The 24999-nt window shown below is 38.1% G+C and overlaps 1 protein-coding gene across 1 annotated transcript in view; it reads right to left on the bottom strand.

Moving 5' to 3' along the window:
* PRTG (protogenin) overlaps window positions 1-24999 on the bottom strand; it is a 175985-nt gene that overhangs the window by 67986 nt on the left and 83000 nt on the right. The window contains exons 3-11 of the mRNA XM_006831624.1: window positions 15778-15922; window positions 14694-14827; window positions 12961-13098; window positions 12534-12692; window positions 11683-11842; window positions 9774-10021; window positions 6676-6840; window positions 2401-2706; window positions 642-830 (exon numbers count right to left, since the gene is read on the bottom strand). Coding sequence (XP_006831687.1) covers window positions 642-830; window positions 2401-2706; window positions 6676-6840; window positions 9774-10021; window positions 11683-11842; window positions 12534-12692; window positions 12961-13098; window positions 14694-14827; window positions 15778-15922 — 1644 coding nt within the window. The remainder of the gene's footprint in view (window positions 1-641; window positions 831-2400; window positions 2707-6675; window positions 6841-9773; window positions 10022-11682; window positions 11843-12533; window positions 12693-12960; window positions 13099-14693; window positions 14828-15777; window positions 15923-24999) is intronic.

The raw sequence follows: 24999 nt of genomic DNA, 5'->3' as shown, positions 1-24999 counted from the left end.
ATAAGATTAGGGAATAAAACAGTGTCTTTCCACACTCTTATTAACCCAAACACAATGTTGGAGGAGTACTTTTTCTTTAGTGTTCCTAGGTTATTGTTGTTAAGTGTCATCAAGTAGATTCTGACTCATAAGTAACCCTGTGTATGGTTTCCAAGAAGAGCCTGGTGGGCTTGAACCACTGACCTTGTGGTTAGCAGTCCAGTTCTTATTCTATAGTGCCATACAGTTACTTGGGTTCTGTGTAAGAGTATAACTTTAACACATATAAAGTAATACAGCTTCAGGTGACTTAATTGTTGATCGTTATCCTTATAACAAACATTTGGTGATATAGCCTTATAATTAACATTCACTACAATCACAAATAAGGAGTTCACTTTGACAGAAGTCAACACTAGAAAGGAAAGCAGATGCCCAGAGCTGGAGCAAAGATGGAAAGATAGCACAACTGGTATTTTGCCAGTCTACTCACAACAGTGAGTCAAAGTCCAGCCACTGACTAAAGCAATAGGAGATACACAGTGATGCATCCTTTCCTTTTCACCATCAAGTCAGATCTTCTGCCCTAGATTTAGTAACCCTTCCTCCAATTGGTCAGAGAGGATGGGCAAGAAAGGAAAGGACCGTGCAGGCTCACTCACCTAAACCGCTGAGTGTGTAGAGCAGGTCCCCAGCTTCTAAGAAGATGGGTCCGTGCTCTTGCTGCCCTTCTTCTTTGTAGTACAGCTTATAGCCCTGGATGGTCGCTGTGTCCTCGGCTCCCCGCTGCCACTTCACAGAAATGGTTGTACAGTTCAGAGGCTCCAAATGTAACTCTGGAGACTTCGGGGCTAGGAAAGTTCACATGGAAACATTAGTGTAAATTTCTCAGCCTAAACCCAACTGTTGTGTTTTTTTTTTTAAATCCAATCCCAACAATAATATTTTAAGCCAATTTTCAAAATTTCACAATATTAACCTGTGAGAAAAATTTAAAAATACAAAATATTACCTTCAAAAACAGCTAAGATACATAAATAACAACAAAATATCAACTATATCTGTATTTTAAATTCTTTTTCAAAGAGGCAATTTGGTGTTGTTGTTAAGTGCCATCAAACTGATTCTGACCCACAGCAACCCTGCATAGGGTTTCCAAGGAGCAGCTGGTGAGCTTGAACCTGCCAACCGGCGGTTCAAACCTCAGTCCAGCGCATTAACCTACAGCATCACACCAGGACTTCAAAAGAGGCAATAGCTTCTTCAAATTTTGACCATCATAGACTATCATCTATGATAGAGAGAGGACAGACATTATTAATCAACAAACTAAACAACTTCCAGATGGTTGTTACATTCCACATAAGAAAGAAGAGTCGAGAACTTCCTAGTCTTTCTACTGAAGTGATTAATTACAAAATATGTTAACTATATTAATTGTTGTTGTTAAGTGCTGTCGAGTCAGATCCGACTCAAAGCGATCCTGTATAGGATTTCTGAGGAGCAGATGGTGGGTTTGAACTGCTGACTTTGTGGTTCGAAGTTCCATGTTGATCCTACAGCACCACACCATTAAACCTCTACTAATATATGGTGGTGGTGTGCTGTGGAGTCGATTCTGACTCATAGCAACCTTGTATAGCATTTTCGAGGCTGTAAATCTTTACGGGAGCAGAAACCCTATCGTTCTCCTGCGGAACGGATGGTAGTTTCAAACTGCTGACCTTGAGGTTAGCAGCCCAACTCATAACCACTACACCACCAGAGCACCTTCAACTAATAAATAAGTTTTGGTAATTCAGTTTGATTTGGATTAATCTATCCATGAGGGACTTGTTAGACAAACCAATAATGTAACTAATGTGCTCTAAGCAAAAAATTGCTTTTTGTTCAGCGTCATTGAGTGATTCATAGCAATCCTGCATTGGGTTTCCAAGGAGTAGTTAGTGAGCTTGAACGTTTGACCTTGCAGCTCAAACCAACCTTGCAGTCCAGTGCATTAACCCGTAACACCACACCAGGACTCTGAAAAGGTGCTACTAGATAAGAAGTCTTTTAAACTTTTCAATTAATAGCACTATCTGTGGACCATTTTTATTTATAAAACAAAATTCAAGAATATATGCATAGTTGGGGACTTTAGACACAGAGGGAAAGGGGCTGTGTGCTGACGACCGGGGGGGGGGGGGGGCAGGCTTGTAGTGTTTACCCTTTGATGATGCATGGAGAGGATTGTAACCATGGCAATGAAAAAATATACAATAGGATGAATGTAAAACTAGTGTTCTCCCATGTAAACTATTACATACTTCACAATAAAACATTAAAAAAAAAAAAGAATATAAGCATAACTTTGGAAAATTGTAATTCAAAAATAAAAAAGCCCTGCAAATTCTTCCCCAACAGTGTTTAGAGGATTACCTTTCACACTTGTAGCTTTGGGTGTCCTGTGTGAAGTCCAAACTGAAGCTTCACCCAGCCCTACTCTGGTGGCAGCAGTAATCCGGACCAGGTAGATGCTGTCAGGTTTCAGACCCTCCAAAAGGTACTCATGTGTGGTCCCTGGGAGCTCTAGAACCTGGATGGAGTTCTCAGTACTTAGGCGGAAGGACAGGCGATACAGCACCACTTCACCCCGCCGATATTTTGCTGGAATTGGCAGCCAGGAGATGAGAATATCTGTGGGACTTCGACTTGTCAAACTAATTTCAGGAGGTCTCAGGGGAACTAGTCATATAAGGAAACAGGGTTGTTTAAAAACATTTAGAAACCAAAGTTGCCCCTTAGTACAACAGCATTTATTGAATTCTCTTAATGGCAATACATAACAGAGAGAGCTCTGGTAGCGTAGTGGTTACTAATCGGGCTGCAAACCTGAAGGTCAGCAGTTCGAAACTACCAGCAGCTCCGCGGGAGAAAGATGAGGCTTTCTACTCCCGTAAAGATTTACACCCTCAGAAACCTTGTACAGGGTCGCTATGGGTCGGAGCCGACTCGACGGCACTTAACAACAACAACAACATTTTTAGCTAGCAGAGGTTTTCAGCCTCAAAGCGCAATCAGAACACAAAGGAACAATAATGAGGGGAGAATCTACGATAGAGAACCCAAGAAAGCAAGGTTTTCATTCCAAAAGTCTATGAAAATACTTAACACTCATACATAATCTGAGAATATTCTTCAAATAGTCCCACCAATCTGAGAATATTTTTCAAATAGTTCCACCAAGGGACCTTTGCAGTGAAGAAAAGTGGCTTATAATTAAGGGTGGGAAGGCCTAGAAAGCTAGGAATGTAAGCTGCAAACAGCGTCTTAAAGTGTAAAAGTTGCATCTTAAAAATTAATGTTGTTTTACATTACATATTGTAACATATGATGTTTAATATAAAAACAAAGACTTTCCTCGAGATACTGTGAATGAAATTGGCGCTCCAGGAAAATGAGTCTAATATCCAAGTGTATCCAAGTGTACAGTCCAATATTAAGAGACAGGGCTTGGGTTCTAGAGGTAGGCTTTTGGGGCCTGAATCCTTGTTCTACCACTTATTACTGTGTGTGACTTTGGTCGAATTACTTAACTTCTCTGTGTACTTGTTTCTTCAAATACAAAATGGGGATAATAATGACAGCTCCCCCCACAGTCCTTCTCACTTCCATTTATGGCCATACCATTTGTCCAACTGTTCAAGTCAAAAACCTTGGTGTCCTCCGTGACCCCTCTTTTCCACTTACATACACCCCACACTCAATCCTATGGCTCTATCACTTCCATTACCATGCTTCTTAGTCCTTGCCACCATCATGTACATCCTGTATGTTTGCAACAGCTTCCCAACAGGCTTCCCTGTTTCTGCCTTTGTCTCTACCAACTATTCTCAACACATTAGCCTGTTGAATGAAGTTGGGTCTTGTTACTTTTCTCAACATAGCTCCCTGTGTCACTCAAAGTGAAAGTCAAAGTACTGATTACGGATTTATACAATGCCCTGTCTGCCTATATAGTTGGCTCCTCATTACTTCTTTGCCTCATCCCTACAGCTCTCTCCTTGTTTCCCCCAGTTGGGCTTCTCCTTCAACTCCTTAGCAATTCCCCTTTCCTTTGCCTAAAATACACTACCTCAGCCATCTGCCTCGCCAGCTCCCTCAGCTTCATTTCCTTCAGGTCTTCATACAATGTGACCTACTAAGTAAGTGCCACCTAATGGCTGTATCATCTCCTTCCTGATTTTTCCTTCTCCTCAGCACTTCTCACTGTCTAACATAGTATATGATTTACTGTTTATCTTTTAGGTTATTTCTTCATCTCCTCCCATACTAGATATAAGCTCCACAAGGTCAGGGAAATGTTTTTTTTGTCTGTTTTGTTCACTACTAAATATTGAGTAGCACACAGCAGGTATTGAATACATTTTGCTGAATAAATGAAACAATGAGTAGATAAGAAAAAAAATGTATTAAGCACTTCTGGGTTTGTCATGTTTATGAACTCATTTCCACAAAACCTAACGAGGTGTTCTTACATTAGGGAACTGCAACTAAAAGAAAAAAAAAAATCTAATGAGGGATGTATCAATATTATTTCTATTTTATAGCTGAAGAAACAGAGGTATAAAGAAGTTAAGCAGTTTACCCAAGGCCACACAGCTAGAAAGTGAAAAGGTAAATGTACAGAGACTAGACAGCCTGTGCTCTCCTGCACTGTACTGCTTCTTGTAAAATGATGTGGTTTTTTTCATAGGGTTACGTAAGGATGAAATGGGATGATTCAGGCGAGGTGTTTAGAAAAGCCGTTAAATAAACGCTCCACAAATGTTAGCTGAATTGGTGGTATACAACGGTGCACTCCAGTAAACCCACACATATCAGTTTGAAAAATATGGGCTTAGGAAAAGGGAGAGATGATGTAAACATCTGAAAAGCTTATCAGAAGGTTTGTATGTCATACAGAACACAATGAAGCTTTATTTAAAAAAGAAAACTGCAGAGTAAGGAAAGGATTTGTTATTGTTAAGTACCATCGAATTAATTATTACTCATAAAGACCCTGTAAAGGGTTTCTGAGGAGCAGCTGGTGGGTTTGAACTGCCGATTTTGTGGTTAGCAGTCCAGTGCTGATCCTACAGCACCACACCAGGAAAGGGTTGAAGGAGGAAAAGACACTGACATCTTAACTCTGCTGGAACTGGCCAGTTTTCATGCGGACCTTGCTATCCTTACACTTTTTTCAGAGATGTAGAGGTGGATACACCTCACATAAAAAAAAAAAAAAACCTATCAACTTGTTTCTTCTTAGATAACATATTGGTGGTGGCTGTGTGTTGCTGAATTGGTTCCTACTCACAGCGACTCGGTATAGGGTTTCTGAGGTTGTAAATCTTTATGGGAGCAAAAAGCCTCATCTTTCCTCTGAGGAAATACTGGTAGATTCGAACTAGTACTGACCTAGCAGTTTAGCAACCCAGCTCATAATACACTATGTTACCAGGGCTCCTTGACAGACAGATTGTTGCTGTTGCTGAGTGTTGTCGAGTTAGTTCGAACCCACAGCGACCCTGTACAAGGTTTCTGAGGAGCAGCTGGTTCTGACCCACAGTGACCCTGTACAAGGTTTCGAAGGAGCAGCTGGCAGGTCTGAATAAGATAACCAAAGTTATCACTATGGCTCACTTGAAAATGAAGCAGACTTTAAAAACTAAAATTTAAAATTTGATATTTGGAGAACTGGTAATTAAAAAAAAAAATTGAGTCAAACTTGGAATTTATTAATAGCCAAATAAATGGCACAATAGAGATCTAAGTAAAAGACCTGGAACCATTAAAAAAAAAAAAAAAGGGTGTTTTGAAAACTAAAAGGCAGACCATTTCCCAACTATACGAAAACAACTGTGAAGAGAGAATAGTATATTTAAGCATATGTTAATCCCATTTTTATGTAGAACACAAATATGGGTCTTCTAGACCCCCTAAAAAGTGAGATTCCCCCATTTTTACAATGTAAGAAGAGTCTGACGGGGAAGAATCAGTTCTTTAAAGTCTCTTAAGGAATAGATTGTCCCACCATTTATAAAAGTATATGAAGTACTGCCCTCGAAAGGACAACTCAATTTCTAACCTGTGGTCATGGGAGAAATTGAACAAGTAATAATTTCCTCATTAAGTAAAATAACCATAATGAATCTAAAAAAAAAAAAAAAAAAATCCAAATTGCTATGTGATTTCCTTAGAATTCTTTTTAAATCAATAGATACTCAAACATCATAAACCCCCAGTTTCAGAAGTTCAAAACCTCTAATGGCTAGACTTTTGGAAGAATCAGTATGAACAGTCAGTATGTAAATTAATTCCATTCATTCATGATTAGAGAATCTAACATTTTGTTCTATCTATTAAAATATTTCCAATGTCTTTACAATTTAAACTGGAAACCTCTGGGGGAAAAATACAATGACAATATAAGAATTTCATTATCAAAATTTATACTGTGAATTACAAATAAAAGTGTTCTTTATCCTTCTTACGCTACTGTGAAAACACAGAATCTGATTTGAAATGGCTTGAAATTACTCTGCTGTAGAAAATACATCTGTTTTTAAATAAACGGGATAGTTTCTCTAATTTAAAACACACTTCTGTATTGAAAAATGATTAAACATACAGATGTTCATACTTAAATGGTCTAGAATCATGTTTTCTTACCATCCTCTAGAGTATTCTGAGTCACATGTGCAGACATCTGACTGGCTCCCATTGGCATATATGCCACGATGTAGAAAGTATAATTGCTGGCAGGTTCTAAGTCATCAATAATATAATGAGTTGTGTCATTGCCGATGACTACTTGGTACTCTTCATTATTTAAGCCTAGATTAAACAATCACAAATTATAACGATTTAAAATAAAATTTAAAAGACCATCTTTCCTTACTGTGAAACACTGGTCTTTTGTGTCTAACACTGACCTGTTACTTTTATTGGAGCTGTTGTTGCCACAGAGTCAATTCCAACTCACAGAGACCCTACGTGACTGGCACAACTGACCCATAGGGGTTTTTACCTTGAGTGATTCTTTAAAAATGCAAATGTTGTGGCTGTTGTGTACCATGGAGTCGGTTCCGACTCATATTGACCCTGCATAGGGTTTCTTAGAACCAGTGGTGGGTTTGAACTGCTGACCTTGCAGTTAGCAGTTCAGTGCTTATCCTACAGTACCACACCAGGGCTCAAAACAAATAAACAAACAAACAATCAAATGGAGTTTTTGTTTTCTAAAAGTAACCATGTCTTGCCACAAATAAGTAATTTATAGTTTTCCTAACTAAATTTATCTGAGAAATAATCTTTAAACCTCATTTATCATGTAGTCGATAGACATAGCAGCAACACGATTGTTGTTTTCAGTTATTGGTACGTAGGTTCTGACTCTTAGAGACCCTATGTACAATGAACAAAATGCTGTCTGTGCCATTCACATAGTTGTTACGTTTAAGGCCAGTGGTGTCACTATGCCAGTCTATCTTGTTGAGGGTTGTCTTCCTCTTTTCTGTTGACCCTTCACTTTACCAGGCATGATAATCTTCTCCAGGGACTGGTCCTTCTTGATAACAAATCTAAAGTACAAGAGACTGAATCTCTCAATTGCCCCTTCAAAGGAGCAATCTGACCATACTTCTTCCAAAACAGATTTGTTCGTTCTTCTGGAAGTCCATGGGATATTCAATATTCTTCGTCAGTGCCATATCAAATGTACTGATTCTTCTTAGGTCTCATCTATTTATTATCCAGTTTTCTCATGCATATAAGGTGACTTAGGTCAGGTATACCTTAGTCCTCAAAGTGGCATCTGTGTTCTTTAACATGTTAAAGAGGTCTTTTATAGCAGATTTGCCTAGGGATTGACTAAAATTTGACTGCTGCTTCCATGAGTGTTAATTGTGGATCTGAGTTAAATGAAGTCTTTGACAACGTCTATCTTTCCTCTGTTTATCATGATGTTATTTACTGGGTAAAGTTGTGAGGATTTTTGTTTTCTTTACAATGAGGTATAATCTATCCACAATGGAATACTGTAATTCATAACAGTGTAAATTTTACTTGCTTAAACTCATGACTTATTTTTTTTTTTCTTTTAAACATAAATGGAGAGAAAGTAGGGAATGTAATGGCACAACTCTCTACAAAAACAAACCAAACCAAAAGTTGTCCTGCAAAAGATCTCATTTTGCCCCCAGAGATTCTATTAAATTTGACGGACAGAAGTTGTTCTTTTATTTACATTGAAAGCAAAAGAACTGGGAGGCACAGAATGTACTGCAAAATGCTTCATCCCACAATGAGCTTTTCTTTTTTAAATGGGGGTGGGGGGGGGGAAATCTCAGCAATTCTTAATAAAATATGCATGGCAAGGTACAGAAGAGGATTTGTCTTTGTGGGATTTAATTCCTACAGAGAGAACCTGTAAAGTGGAACAAGAGCATTGGCAGCTACTGTGCTTTGCTAACAATTCACAGTAAATGCATGTCAACTTAATCAAAACTCTCTCAGGACAGAGCCCCTTTTCACAACTGGATTGATAAACAAAACAGAAGGCAAATTCCACTATTAAGTTTTCCCACATTTCTGAATTAACTTGATAGCATTTTAATTAGACAAGATTACAGGCATTTCACAACAGACTGGCTAATGGCTTGTTAATTAGGAACTGCATAGTACGATTTCTGACCTACCAAACAAGGTCCTTGAGTTCGAATTAAAAAGGCTTGTTCTGTGCCTGAATAGACCACTGAGTCACATGTGGAGGCTCTAATGAAACAACCATAATAGGGAACAAGAGTGGTTTCCACCAAAACCAGCATTCCTTTTACCTTCTTAAATCACTAAGAAGGGAATTACCATAGTCCACCATGCTCAGTTATCAGACTTGCATTCTTCTGGCTCCCATGACCCCTTATTGAAATTCAAAATATTCCTTTTCAAAAGACTACTTCAAAGTGCAAAAAACAGGCAACAACAAACCACCTGTTTCTTCAGTCAGTTTTATAGTATAATCATTCTTTGGATGTTTGTTTTTACCGTATACTGCATATAAGCTAGGCTGTTTGCATGCAGAACTAAACTTAGTAAACCTCTACTATGGTTTCTATGAGAGATAAAGAGAAAAATACCTAGGACTTAGAGGTGGTATTTGTTTTTCTTCTAAGATTTCATTCTAAAACAAAATATAAGGAGATAAATTGGATTCTAAAAATGGAACCAATAACCTGGAATGAAAATTGTAAGACAGATCTGATTTCTACTTTTATGTAAGAAATATAAGCTATCAATAAAAAAGCATTCAGTTCAATTTTCAAAGAGTTCTACATTAGTTTCCAATAACATTCAAAATATGCAGGTTTGGCAATGTTTATTTTCCCACTTAAATATAAAATTCTACGATAACTATAGTTTATTATTTTACTAAACTTAGTTACACCACTGTTCTCTGTAATGACATACTTAAATTGGTATATTACATTTTAAATAATACATATCTTGTTTGGCATTACTTCTTCAGTAACACCACTTTGTAGTTTCAAGCAGGTGTTCATTTGTAAAAGCAGAAAAATCTTGAACTATAAGTATACATATAAGGTATACAATAATACAAAGTTTACTCTAAAACATGAATACACAGGTGATAAATTAAGAGATAAATGTCACAGAATTTCAAAAATATCTTTGTCAGATATCATTTATACTGAAGACAAATCCTTGACAGCAAGTGGTACTTAAAAATAAAGAACCTGGAAACTGCTTACCTTCTGCTTTCATGTAGTGCACAGAATAAGCGATGACTTTGTCTGAATTATAAAGTGGCCTCTCCCAGGCTAAAAGGATGGCTGAACTTGACATGGTTTCAGCGTGCACGTTATAGGGAGCACTGGGTCTGTCTTCTGACATTACTACTGTCAGTCTGGCTCTAGATAAAATAGATCCTTGGCTATTCTCAGCCATGCACTGATAAATAGCATCATCTTCAGGAATAATCTGGTTTATTACCAATTTACTGAAGAAAGAAAGAAAGAAAATTCTATGAAGCATTCTAAGAATAACACTTAAGTAAGCTTAGCTACTGTTAAGTGTAAGACCAGCAGTTCAAATCTACCAGCTAGCTGCTCTTTAGGACTAGGAGGAAGCTTTCTGCTCCTGTAAAGATTTGTTGTTGTTGTTGTGAAGTGCGGTTGAGTCGGTTCTGACCCTTAGTGATCCTGTGTAAGGTTTCCGAGGAGCAGCTGGTGAGCTTGAACCACCAGCCTTGCAGTTCAAACGGCTTTTCAGTCTGGCTCATTAACCTTCAGTGCCATACCAGGACTGTAAAGATTTTCAGCCTCAGAAATCCTATATAGGGTTGCTATGAGTCAGAATTGACTGATGGCAATGGGTTTGGTTTGGGTTTACTGTTAAATACGCTCCTATTTTAAATGACAAAAATCACTGAGAACAAAAACTATAATTAGCCCCAAATGAAAAATATCCTATATTAATTATTTAAAATAATTCAACAATTTTTTGGAGTCTACGTAAGAGACCGGGTGTGGTGCTATAGGTTGATGTGCTGGACTGCAAGGTTGGTAGTTCAAGCTCGCCAGTCACTCCCTGGAAACTCTATACAGAGTCGCTGTGGGTTGGAGCCGACTCAACGGCATTTAACAACAACAACAACAACAACATACCAAGCGTCAGTTATTTGTGATGACCAAATACCCAGGACGGGGCAGTGTTCCGTTCTGTTGTGCACAGGGTCGCTAAGAGTTGGTACCGACTCGATGGCACCTAATAACAACAACATCCTCCTACAGGTGACAGTTTAAGCTCTTTTTAACATGTTGGCTTTTTAAGGAAAGTATAGTGCTTTGTAACAGCACGTAACTTATATATTACAATTTACACATAAAATTAGGGTCAACAAAAATTTTAAAGTCTTGTTCAATCAACATAAATGAGAATGTTTATAAGAAAATTCATACTTAATGCCGTAACAATAGTCCTCAAAACCATTGTTTGAATTATAGAAGGTTTCTTAGAGAATCAACTATTTTCTTCCTATTTCCTCATTTTATGGAATTCTGGTGTGGCACTGTAGAATAAAGCACTGAATTGCAAAGTCGATATGAAATGCAAGGTTGGTGGTTCAAACCCATCAGTCACTCCTCGCAAACCCTGTATAGCTTGCTATGAGTCAGAAGTGACTCAACGGCACTTCACAACATGGTGACTTAATGACTTACCAAGACTAGAACTTAGGTTTGAGGAACTGGTCAATATTCACTTCAATACAGTCTACAACTTCTATGATCCATTTGAAAACAACAAAATAATTTATAAGCTAATGTTATAAATTTTAAGTTATCTATTCTATTTTAGTTTTATCTACCAAGAGCTCTGGTAGTGTAGTGGTTACGAATCAGGCTGCAAACCTTAAGGCCAGCAGTTCGAAACTACCAGCCGCTCTGCGGGAGAAAGATGAGGCGTTCTGCTCCCGTAAAGATTTACAGCCTCAGAAACCCTGTACAGGGTTGCTATGGGTCGGAACCGACTCGATGGCACTTAACAACAACAACAACTAAGATAATTGGGGTATTTGCATTAGTACCATAACAATTTCACTTAAAAATTCCTAAGACCATTATACTTTATGTAAAATAATAACAAAATGACACAACCCACCTGTTGTACATTTTAATTCTCCCATTTGAATGTATCTTCCTTCCATTTTTTAACCATGACATTTTGGGTGAAGGGATTCCTTCTGCTTGACATACAAACCGAGCAGTACCAGCTCGAGGCCTTGTTAAACTTTCTGGCCACTCAACAAATGAAGGAGGAGCTATATTTTAAGGAAACAAAAGAAAAATATTTATTTCTGAGTTCCCAATAGGAATGATACAGAGTCAAGGATCAGTACAACAAATGGCACAAGTCCCAGACCAGAAGATCACAGGTACTCTGATTTTCCTGTTTACTATGTATGTCTACCTAGATACCTCTTCTCTGCCTTGTTTTGTTAGATATCCACTCCCCCTAGGCCTCTACTGCTGAGACCATCTATATAAACACACTAATAAATCTTACTTAACTAAGCCCAATTTATAACCACTTGTGAATACATATAGACAATCAATAAATCAGAAGTTTAAGATTGGTAAGTTTAAGATTGGATATATGCATTTGTATATGGGTTGTTATTGTTATTAAGTGAGTCAAATTTGATCCATAGCAATCCTGTATAGGGTTTCCAAGTAGCAGCTGGTGAGCCTGAACCGCCGACCTTGCAGTTCATATTGACTTTGTAGTCCAGCGCATTAACGCACAGCACCACACCAGGTAAACAGTAGATAAAAGGGAAGCTCATTTAGTAAGGAACATACTGGTATGCAGGCAGATAGGATGATGACAAGAGGAATCTATAGTTATATTTTAACATAGTGCTTTAATTTTCACCTAAAATTCATTTTGGGGTTACAAATCCTTCATATCACAGCAAGATTCACCTGATGGCAGAAAGAAAGAAAACATACCTAATACAGTTAAAGTCGCCATGGCAACTGTGAAGTTACGAGTGCCCGGGGTAGTAGCGCGACAAACATATACTCCAGCATGTTGCAGCCTGACATCAGCTATCATGAGATTACCATTTCCAAGCACCCGAGTATTAAAGACATCAATGGACTTGTGATCTATTGCAAAGAGAATATTTCAGTTAAAACAATGTAATAACATATGATCTCAATTTTTACGTCTAATCAATATAATCATGAAAACTAGGTAATTTTCCACATTGAAACTCTTCTTACACCATGTAATGTCAAAAAGCTAAAAGCTACTGAGTTGTTCAACAGGTGCTTTGTATGTAAAATAAACATTTTCCAGGTCTCACTAGAATAAACAAAAAAAAATTTAAGAAAAGTACCTTTTAAGATTTTTTTTTTTTCTGAGAAGACTTACCAAGACGGCTCCAAGAAATGATTGGTTTGGGATTTCCTGTGGCCATGCATTCCAAAACAACAGTCTGATGAAGAGAGGTTGTTATGTTCTGTGGACCTGCTATAATGGCAGGTGTGTGGAAGGGTTTAGACTCCTTAGCTGTATAGAGCAGAGTCAGATAAAGGAGACAGTATTTTAAAATAAAATTATCAAAACAACGAAAATAACTATAGTTATCATTCATGTTTAATTAAGATTCAAACATTCATTTAATAGTGCGGTGTTTTAGGATAAGCACAAGGTCAATTTGAACTGCAAGGCCAGTGGTTGAAACCCATTGTTAACTTGGGTGACAGGGAGGGCAATATACATGAAAGGTGAAAACAGGTGAAGACACAGGAGATAGTGGTAAATAGTGATAAAGACACAACCTAAGACAATGATACTCTGTGGGTAGACACATGGACAGAGAAACATGCTGAATGTTTCTGGGAAGAAGAGCAGAACGTGTGTATACATGCATGCATGTATATGTATGTGTGTGTATATATATACATATGTATGTATATATACACACACATTTATATGTTTTACAGATACACAAGAGTGTGAAAGAGGATATTTGTACATGAGTATTTACTTTTCTTGCAAACATCACTGTGAATGTGGTGGTGCACACAGTGGGAAAAATGCTGAAACCTTCTTAGATATTATCAAACATCTTAAGACAACGAGTAGTTCAGCTCAAAACCATACTCTCAGGGGCACCATGACAGAGAAGGAAAAATGCATGATAGTACTTTTATCTTTATTTTTAATATCAGATACTACTTAAAATAAAAATGTATCATTAAAAATATAACCTTACCTTTTATATTTTCTTTTTTTTTTTTACTTTTAAATATCTTTTAGGAAATAATAACTCATTAATAATAAACATGTGGGAAGCTCAACAGTGATTTTATTTAAAGTTTTCTTCCACTGTGTTCAAGTTAATTTAAATTTGCTTTAAAATAAAAGCTAACATCTATAAATGATCACATTTTAATAAAAACACGTATTTCTCTCTTTATATCCACTTATCTAACTAGCTTTCCTTCTAGCTATTCATAAATGATAAAATAGCTAATGTTCACTTAATGTTAGTAATAATAATTTCTGGATGCTGTGATTGAGGCTAGTATTTTTGAGCTTCTGTATTGTTTAAGTTCTTCATAACAAGCACGTATTGTTTTTACCAAAAGAAATAATGATGTTTCTTAAAATAACAAACTGGTCTATTGACAATAGACAACTATTATGTAAATAAGATGATAAGCTATCTCTTATACTTTTTTTTATTTTAAAAAATAAAATAGAAATATTTATTAAACAAACGTTCAACCATAATTAAAAATGTGGACATAATATATAACAAGTTAGCTATGAAACAAGAGTCTTCTTAATAAAGATAACTATTTTCCAAATGTTGTTGCTGTTATTGTTAAGTGCCATCAAGTCAGATCCAACCCATAGTGACCCTGTATAGGGTTTCCAAGGAGCAGCTGGTGAGCTTGAACCACTGACCTTGCAGTTCAAACGGCTTTGCAGTCTGGCACACTAGCCCACAGCGCCACACCAGGATAGATAACAATAATTTAAATGAAATTAAAATATTAACTTTGTGGTATACTATTACAGCCAAAGGAGAAAGAAAAATACAGATGGGTCAATAAAGAATAACAAAAACTGAAAAAGAAACTCCTTTGTGGTACCTGGAATCACTGTTAATGAGGCCTCCATACTTTTACGTCTGTGGGATACAGTACCAGCAACACAGCGGTAATTCCCAGCATCGTTTTGACCAACATCATAGATCTGCAATACCCCTGTTGGTAGGGCAGTTATCCTGTTAGGAGAAGCAATAAAATCAAAACTTTCTATAGTAAATTATATTAATTTAAAATACATGCTATAACATGAATTAATACACTCAGCTTTCAAAGGTACTAGATGTAATACTTTTAAGATCTAAGTTATTTGCTTGATTCTATTACTTTTATTTCAATTTCTACAGCTCTCTAAAACAAATAATTATGCAGTTTGTAGTTTATAAGATCAGTCAGTCTATTTTAGAATCTCATTTGACACTCTAGCTTACATGTGATTAATTGTTGGAGCACAGCTTAGTATGATTTTTTCAAATATCCAATTTCTTTCCTGTTGATATTGACATATTCTTCTATATATGCTTTTGTTTTTTCTTTAAAAAAAGAAAAAGAAAAACAAGCCAGTGCCTGATTAACTTCTAGACCAAGGCTCTATCATTTCATCCAATGATTTTTGCCTATCTACAGGAATTCTACTCATTATGACAGGAATATAACTTTTTAAAGTTGCTACTAAGTTTCTGATTACCATGCTCATAGCATGTTGTGCATACATGACTGATAGAGGCAGGGGGTTTAGAAATGAAAGGCAGAGATAGGAGTAGACAACTACTAGGGTTTACAGGGGAGACACCCTTACATCAGCATTACTATTCCCACTAATGAAGGTGCAATTTAGCTTCTTAAAACCCTGTTCGCCAAGTGGTCCTACTGGTGAAACAAATGATTGAGAAAACAAACAAAGCAATAGAGGAAAGGCTATTTGAATTCTGATTCGAATCTGAAACACTAGGACCCAGATAGTGCCGAGACTGATGATCTACTTCTTTGCTTAAATTTGTAATGGCTTAAGCAACTATTATGACTACCCTATAATAAGATGAGCTTTATAAAGCTCTTCCCTCATACAGTATCATGAGGTCTTTATCACTACTTATATACCATTCCCAGAGACAAAAATTATATTTACCTGTCCAGAGCTATAGGTAGAGTTGTCCGATTTAATTCCCATGTTATGACTGCAGGAGGGTTTGATGAAATCTTGCATGAAAATCTAGCAACTCCACCTTCATGAACCTCAGTAGAAATTGGCTGAACTTCAAATGCAGAAATAGCTATAATATAAAGTTGGACAAATTCAGAATATAAGACAACTATATTTGAAAACAACATTATGTGACATATTACTTGGGGAGTGTGGTGGCTCCATACGATAAACACTGGACTGCAAACCACAAGGTCTATGGTTCAAGTCCACTAGCTGCTCACTGGCAAAAAATGATGCTTTTTGCTCCCACAAAGATTTAAAGCCTCGGAAACCCTATATAGGGTCGCTACGAGTTGGAATCAACTTGAAGGCACTTAACAACAACAGCAACAAAAAAATATTTGAGCCACAGTGTGTACTGTCAGGTAAACACTGGACTGCTAACAGCAGGTCTGACGATTCAAACTCACTAGCTGCTCCTAGGAAACCCCATGAAGGGTCACTGTGAGTTGGAACTGACTTGATGGTATTTAACAACAACAGATATTGCTCATCAGACTTCAATTCCTGTCCAGACCCATGACCAATCCCAACTTAACTTCCATTCCTGCTGTCATTGAGTCAATTCCAGACACAACAGAAGTGCCTCACAGGGTTTCCAAGACTGTAAATCAGCCAATGTAGACTGCTACATCTTTTTCCTTTGGAACAGCTAGTGGGTTCAAATATTTGACCTTCGAGTTTTAGTTAGCAGTCTACCACTTAACCATTGAGCTAGTCAATTTAATTAGCACAAAGATAATTTAGGGAATAATTTAGAAAAACCACTGGGCAGATCCCCACCTCAAGGAGTCAAGTCTTTCCTAGAATGAAATTCTGAACAGTTTTTCATAAAACCATTTGTTTGGAGAGAAAAATTAACAAATAAAAATAACTAATAACTGCTTATTATTGTATATTAAACTGTGTGATACAAACTTCAAATGTTATGTTACTACAGTTTAGAGGAGGAAAACAAATCAATAAATATGGTTTAGTTAGGTAAAGACCAATTACAGGGATTGGTTTTGAATGGACTTTTGGAGACTACTCACTGGGTTTAGATGGGGGTCAGTTAGGACACCCCCAGTGAAAGGAATACTATGAAGGTGAGCACAGAAGAAATAGATACCCTATGCCCAAAGGACTGTGCAGAAATGGCCATAATTTAGAGCAGGGGTTTATGGGAAAGCAGTTGTAAAGTAGAAATGAAGTGGATTTATACCATGATACAAATTAAGGTGTCACTGAAGATTTTTTAGCAAAAGACTACTAGGAATAATGTCTTGGAAAAACTAATCAGGAGATACTACCAAACAAGACAGATTGCAGAAAAACTCAAGTCAAAAGCCCAACAACAAGTTGTTTTAATGGGAATGACAGAACTGAGTGTGAAAGGAGAGATTCTAGAGCCATTTAAAAGAAAACAAAGACTAGGTTCTTCTTCTTTTTGTGCCCCCTAAGCTTTTTATTGTGAATTGAGGGAAGTTTTATAAAGCAGGTCATCTAATAATACACTTGTTTCTTCTCAATTTCAATTCCCTCAATGTTAACATCACTTATTCCACTTCTTCCCTAAGTTTCCATTCTTTCCTCTTTCCCAAATCTTCTGAATTTTGTCCTTAGGTAAATGTTGCACTTTTGATCTCCAATGGTTGACCATTCTATGGTGTGTGCACCTCACTAATGTTGAAATCCTGATGTGGTGCTGCAGGATAATGCTCTGAATTGCAAGGTAAGTTTGAACCACAAGGTTGCAAGTTCAAAGTCACCAGCTGCTCCTCAGAAACCCTACACAGGGTCACTACAGGTCAGAACCGATTTGATGGCACTTAACAAGTATACCTATTTATTGCTTGACTGAAAATTGAGCCATGGGAGTGAGTTAAGTTCCAGACTTGAAGGGTGACCATGGGTCACATTCTCAGAGCTCTACCAGTCTCTATCTGACCAGTAAGCCTGGTCTTTTCATGATTTTGAGATTTACTCCACATTTTCTCCCACTCTACCCAAGATGTTTTCATGTGATCCCTTTCAGAACAGTTGATAGAAGTGGCCAGCACAATGTAGCTCTTCAGGGTCACGGAGACTAATGCTCACGTGTTCCATCAGTCCATTGGATTAATTGTTTCCAAGTTCCTTCAATTTTTATCACTCTTCTTTCCTCCAGATAGGGAAAGACCATATAGCTGCACCTTAGATAGCCACTCATGAGCTGTTAGGTTCTCAGTTGCTACACACCAAAGTAGGATGCAAAACATTGTCTTTGTGGACTATGTTATGCCCATTGGCCATGGTGACCCTCAAATCTATAGAAAAAACTAGGTATTTATTGGATACAGAGATACGTACTTTTCTGTATTTGTAATCAAATAAGGTTGATTACAAATGGAGCAGAATGAGAAAGGAAAGAGAAAAAAGAAATGGTGTATTTGATGCATAAAAGGTAGGGAAATTTTAGAGATTATTTTTAGGCTTATGTGTTTCCAAAGCAGAGATAAATCTTGATGTGTTGATATTTTCACTAGAGATAATTCTTCTCACTCTAAGCAAAACTTGTCTTTAGTGTTCATGTTTCTGCGCTTTGAAGGAATCCAGATTCCAGAGAATACAGTGGTTTGCCTCCCCTCTAAGAAACCATCCAGAATATTTTTAAAAGAACCTTACTTGTGGTCTAACAGCCGCTTCTCAGATTCTACATCAGAAAGTACAGATGCCTTCGCAGATTATCAGTAAAGAGATACTTATAAGTAAACGTAGAAAGAATGAAGTCTAGGCGAATTTATGCTTCATTAGAGAAGATGAACAAATTCTGTCCCAGATTTGCCACTATCAGTGTGTGGATGGATCACAGGCCTTTACAGGTACAGGACAAAGTTAGTGAATAATGGAGAAGATATTCTTAGAAGAATTTACTTGCAAAAAGAGTGGAATGCTATAAAGTAATTATTTGTGTAGGTAACAAAACTTTCTGCTTTCCCAAGAACAGGTGTTCTCTTATATACAACAAAAGAAAAAACAGATAAAATTGAATTTCAACAAAATACAAAACTTTTGTGGATGAAAGGACAAGCTAAATAAAGTGAAAAAATGTAAAACTTCATTAATTCACAGTAAAAAAAACTTAGGGGGAAAAAGTGACACAATAATCTACAGAATAATAGAAGATTTCTAGAAATCATATATTTGGCAAAGGTTTAATAGAATACATAACGAATGTTTACAACTTAGCACAAAGACAAATAACTATCAAAAAATGATTAAAGGACTTTACTTTTTTTTTTTTTTTTTTTTAACTTTGGGCTGTGGGTGTGGGTGTGGATGTGAGTGGGGGTGGGTAGGAATAAGGAGTTTGAGTTGGACTATGGCTAGGTGTAGGCAAGGCCTAGGACTTCATTTAGTGTTAGCGTTATGGTTAGGGCCAGGTCTAATGTTAGGGACTGGGCTATGGCTACAAATAAGGCTTGGTCTAGTTTTAGGGTTATAGCTAGGGTTTTTTTATTTTCTTGAAATCTACTTGATTTTCCCTTCATTGGGAAGTTCTGTAACGACATTATTATTCCCCTTTTTTACTTTATACTTTGGATGTTGTTGCAAACTAGCATCTTTGGTTTCCTATTTTCAGTCTTCTTAGGTTTGTTTTATGAATACTTTAAAATCTGGTGATATTGTAATGTATGTTAGCTTCAAGTTGTTGTCTGCTGGTGTTGGTTCTCTATTCAAATAACTCCCCTTAGTATTTTTTCTAAGGTTGGTCTGGTTTTTGCAAATTCTTTTAACTTCTGTTTATCTGGAAACATCCGAAATTTTCCATCATATGATATATATAGCCAATTTTGCTGGGTATGACTTTTGGTTGGCAATTTTCTTCTTGCAGAGGTTTACATGTGTCATTCCATTGTCTTCTTGCCTGCATGGTTTCTGCTGAGAAATCAAGTTTAGTCTTACTTGTTCTCCTTTGTAGGTAACTTTTCATTTTTTCTGAGCTGCTTTCAGGATTTTTTCCTTGTTTTGTTTTTGAAAAGTTTCATTATAATATGTCTTGGAACATACTATAAACCTGTTTGGAACTCCTATTTGGGGTTTAACCTCCTAAATGACTATCTTCTCATCTATTTTTAGGAAAGTTTTTTTTTCCAGCAACCCTTGGACAATTTTCTCTATGGTTTTATCTCTTACTGTTCTGGAACTCCAATGACATGTTAACTTATTCCTCTTTATCGTGTCCCACATAAATACTAGGCTTTTAGAAAATTTTAATTCTTTTTTCACATTGTTCCTCTCGAAGATGAGCGTTGAGAAATGTCTCCAAGTTTACGGATTTGTCCTTCCACTGATTACCTGTACTTTGTCCTTTCAATATATTATCTATTTCTGAAGTCTTTGTACTAAGCTTCTGCCTTTTTAATTGCTGTTTTTTGTTTGCTTGTTTTTAAGTTTTTATTGTGAGGTTTACATGGGAGAACATCAGCTTTACACTCATCCTATAGTATTTTGTTTCATTGCAATGGTTACAATCCACTCCATGCATCGTCAAATAACCAAAGGGTACACCACACAGGCCCACCGCCAGGCCGACAGCACACAGCCCTTCTCCATCGTCGAGTCCAGTGTCCCCATCTATCCGCATTATCATCTCTGTTTACCTGGCATCTCTGCCTCTTGGGGTAGGGTCCCGCTCTCCATGCTTCTCACTTGATGGTCCCAGTGACATCTGCTCCTGGGCTGCAAAATCAATCCTCTCCTCCTTTTGTCAAAAAACATCTACCACTATATTTCCTACCCTCACAGTCAGACTTGATGGCAATTATTCACTATTGTACCACAAGAGTCTTATCCCCATTTCCTTTCGCCAGTCCTGAGCACTTGCCTTGATGGTTCCTGGTCCCACAAGATTGGAAATCATTCAGTGGTGATTCTACCTTCCCGCGCCCCGTCTGGAACTAGGCTCCCTCTTGTTTGGAGGCCAGTCACTTCTTGCCTTTATAGCTCCCCCAATTTGGGTAGCCAATGTACCGAGGGGGTAGGAGTGATCCTCGCTGTTAAGATCTGTTCCCTTTTTTGAGCTGGTACATCTGTAAGCATAGGTAAAGTTCATCAAATTGTAGCAGGTTACTCTTCCCGCCCCCCTCTTCTCTTCTTCTAGTCGAGTTCTGATCATCCAGCCATTGAAGCCAGGTCAGGTGGGTACTATCTGCAAGTATAGGTGTTCTTGTGCATCTCCCCTTACTTCATATCAGCTGGATGCTTCACTCTCTGCTCTAGTCCTCTGTGGCCATGTCACTGCCTCTGGGCCCAGCAGTCCCTGGGTCTTGCCATATTGCTGGCCATCCAGGTCTCCACCCAGGTTCACAGGGGTCTATTGAAGGTGATTGGGCTTAGCTCACAATGTCAATCAATGCTGTTTTTTCCCCCTCTTCCCCTTATCGGTGACCAACGTGGTCACCAGCCAGATCACATGTCTGCTCATGTATTCCCCTTGAGTCTCAGTCTTGGAAGAGGGTTTGCTCTGAGGGGTCCTGAGCACTTGCCTTGATGGCTCCCGGGTGAACAGCTTACTTGTTCAGACTGCCATTATTGTTTTGGATTGTTCCTGCCAGTCTTTCTTTCATGGAGTATCCTCTGTTCTTCTAGCCGCTCCAAGCTGGTCTACTCGTTCTTTTCAGTGGAAATTTCCTACCTCAGTCAGTTCCGGATGGGGTTCTGGATTCCACCTGTGGTCTTGTGCAGTGTAAAGGCTCCACAGGAAGCCTCCTTCACTGGGCACATTGTTGCCCCATTTTAGGTATTCCAATCAGTTATAGGCTGAAGACAGACTTACAAGCTTTCTATAGTGATGATTCTGGCTATTCGTTTCTCCCCCCTTTAAGTATTTATTTTACAATGGTTGTTGTTGTAGTTGTTATGTGCCGTGGAGTCAGTTCAGACTCACAGCGACCCTGTACAGGGTTTCCGATGCTGTAAATCTTTATGGGAACAGAAAGCCTCATCTTTCTCCCTGTAGGCAAGGGAAAACAAGATTCAAAAGACAGCCAACCCACTGGACCTGGCTTCAATGACTGGATGATCAGAGCGCAACCAAAAGAAGAAAGAAGAGGAGAAAAAGAGTAATATGATACAATTTGATGAACTTGACCTACTACCTATGAATGCAGTAGCTCAAAAGAGGGAACAAATCCTTATAGCAAGGATCATTCTCACCCCCTCCATACACAGAGTAGACAGGGATGGGCAACTTGGACATTGGCTACCCAAAAATGGGGGGAGGGGGAGCTACAAAGGCAAGAAGTGACCAGCTTACAAACTTTCAAGAGGGAACCTAGATCCAGAGGGAATGGAGGAAGGTAGAATCTCCACTGATTAGTATCCAATCTGTCTAGGCGGGGCTGATGAAATAAAATGTGGATAGGCCTCTTGTGATACCATAGTGGATAATTGTTATCAGGATTGATTGTGAGGGCTGGAAATGTAAAGATAGACATTTTGTAGCAAGGAGGGGAGTGATTAACTTTGCAATCTAGGAGTGGAGGTCCCTGGGACCATCAAGGGAGAAGAGCAGAGAGCAGGACCCTACCCAGAGAAACAGTGGTGCCTGAGATGGAGGCAGAGACAATGATGTGGAAAGATGGAGCAGCTGGGGGCTTTAGACACAGAGAGGTAGAGGGGCTGTGTGCTGAGGACCTGGGGGCAGGCTTATAGTGTATACCCTTTGGTTGGCTGATGATGCATGGAGGGGATTATAACCATGGCAATGAAATGATATATGATAGGATGAATGTAACACTAATGTTCTCCCATGTAAACTATCACATAATTCACAATAAAACATTAAAAAAAGGCAGCCAAGCATCTTAACATTATTCCCCTCTTTTACCCCTTCAAACCATGCCTCAATCCCTGTATCCCTGAGCCCTGCTGTTCCAAGGTTGTGCATATGTCATCATTTACCTCTGTCCCACTTAGCCCATGTGAACCTAAGTGTTCTCCCATCAGCCTTGTTCTTCCATTCCTCTCCCCGTTCTTGTGTACTGCCTCCTGTGTCCTCCCCCACATCCCAGCAATCCTGTGTCTATTCCCTACCCTGTGCTCTATATTCCCCTCCCTCCTTCTCCCCTCCTCTCATTCCATACATCCTGGTGATCAGCAAATATATATATATAATTTTTTTTCCCTTTTTAGTTTGGGTTTTTTTTCTTCCCCTTTTATAATAATGGTCCCATGCAGTAGCTCTCCTTTTGTGATTGACTAATTTCAATCAGCATTATGTCCTCAAGGATCATCCATGTTATGCAGTGGCTTGCAGCTTCCTTGTTATTCTTCAAGGTAGCATAGTATTCTACAAACAAACACAGTTTGTCTGTCCATTCTTCAATTGATGGACACTTAGGCTGTCTCCATCTTTTTGCTATTGTAAATAGTGCTGCTTTCAATGCTGGTGTGCATATATCTCCTTGTATTATGGCTCGTATTTCTTGTAGGTAAATACCAAGTAGAGGAATTTCTGGGTCATAAGGTATTTCTATTTCCAACCTTCTGAGGAAGCGCCATATTGCTTTCCAGAGTGGTTGGACCATTTCGCAATCTGACCAACAATGTAGGAGAGTCCCAGTGTCTCCGCATCCTCAACAGCATTTACTGTCTTATAATTTTTAAATTATTGTTTGTTATTGCTGGTGTGAGATGGTATCTAATTGTTGTTTTGATTTGCATCTCTCTAATGGGTAGTGCCACCACTCGTCTGTCAGTTTGTGGTACTGTGGTGGCTTGTGAGTTGGTGTGATTCTGAAAAGCTATGCCACCGGTATTTTTAATACCAGCATCATCACCCATGGTGGAGAGGTTTCAGATGAGCTCCCAGACGAAGACAGATTAGGAAGAAGGAGTAGCGGACTAATTCCAAATAGTCACTGAAAATTTTATGAATAGCAGAGAAACACTGCCAGATATAATGCAGGAAAATGAGCCCTCAGGTTGGAAGGCACTCAAAATGCTACTGGGGAAGACCTGCCTCGTCATAGAGTTGACTGTGATGACGTGAGTGGAATAAAGCCTGTGGGAGAAAAGCTTAAGGGATTCTCCATTTGCTGATGGGCACAAGTCAAAATGATGAGAAACAGCTGTGAAAATCCACTGACAATCAGAACATGAATGTACGAAGTATGAATCTGGGAATACTGAAAGTTCTCAAAAATGAAATGGAATGCATAAACATCGATATCTTAGGAATTAGTGAGATGAAATGGACTGGTATTGGCCATTTTGAATCTGACAACCACATTGTTTACTATGCAAGGAATGACAAATTGAAGAGAAATGGTGTTGCAGTCATTGTCAAAAGAACATATCCACATCAGTCATGAGATACAATGCTGTATGTGACAAGATAATATCAATGCACCTACAGGGAAGACCAGTATTATTTAAATTTACTCATCAACAACTAAAGCCAGTGAAGATGAAATAAAATAATTCTACCAACTTTTTCAATATGAAATTGATTGAACATGCAATCAAGATGTATTAATCATTACTGGTGATTGGAATGCAAAGGCTAGGAGCAAAGAGGAAGGATCAGTAGTTCAAAAATATGGCCTTGGTGATAGAAATGATACTGGAAAACACAAGATAGAATTCTGCAAAATCAATGATTTGTTCATTTCAAATACCTGCTTTAGATAGCATATAAGAGACGACTGTGGAATGCATAGAAATCATATTGACTACATCTGCGGAAAGAGAAGATGGAAGAGCTCCATATCATCAGTGAAAACAAGGCCAGGGGCAGACTGTGGAACAGACCATCAATTACCCATATGTGAATTCAAACTGAAGCTGAAGAAAATGAAAACGAGCCCACAAGAGCCAAAATATGACCTTGAATATATCCCACCTGAATTTAGACATCTTCTGAAGAACAGATTTGATACATTAAACAATAAAGACAGAAGACCAGAAGAGTTGTGGGATGACATCAAGAGCATCACACATAAAAAAAGCAAAAAGTCATTAAGAAGATAAGAAGGAAAAGGTCATAATGGATGTCAGAAGAGACACTGAAACTTGCTCTCCAGCATACAGATGCTAAAGCAAATGGAAGAAATGAGGAGGTCCAAGAGCTGAACAGAAAATTTCAAAGATCAGCTTGAGAAGATAAAGCCAAATATT

This window comes from Chrysochloris asiatica, unplaced genomic scaffold (assembly GCF_000296735.1).
Source record: "Chrysochloris asiatica unplaced genomic scaffold, ChrAsi1.0 scaffold00004, whole genome shotgun sequence".
Lineage (NCBI taxonomy): Eukaryota > Metazoa > Chordata > Mammalia > Afrosoricida > Chrysochloridae > Chrysochloris > Chrysochloris asiatica.
This window is presented reverse-complemented; position numbering and strand designations above follow the sequence as displayed.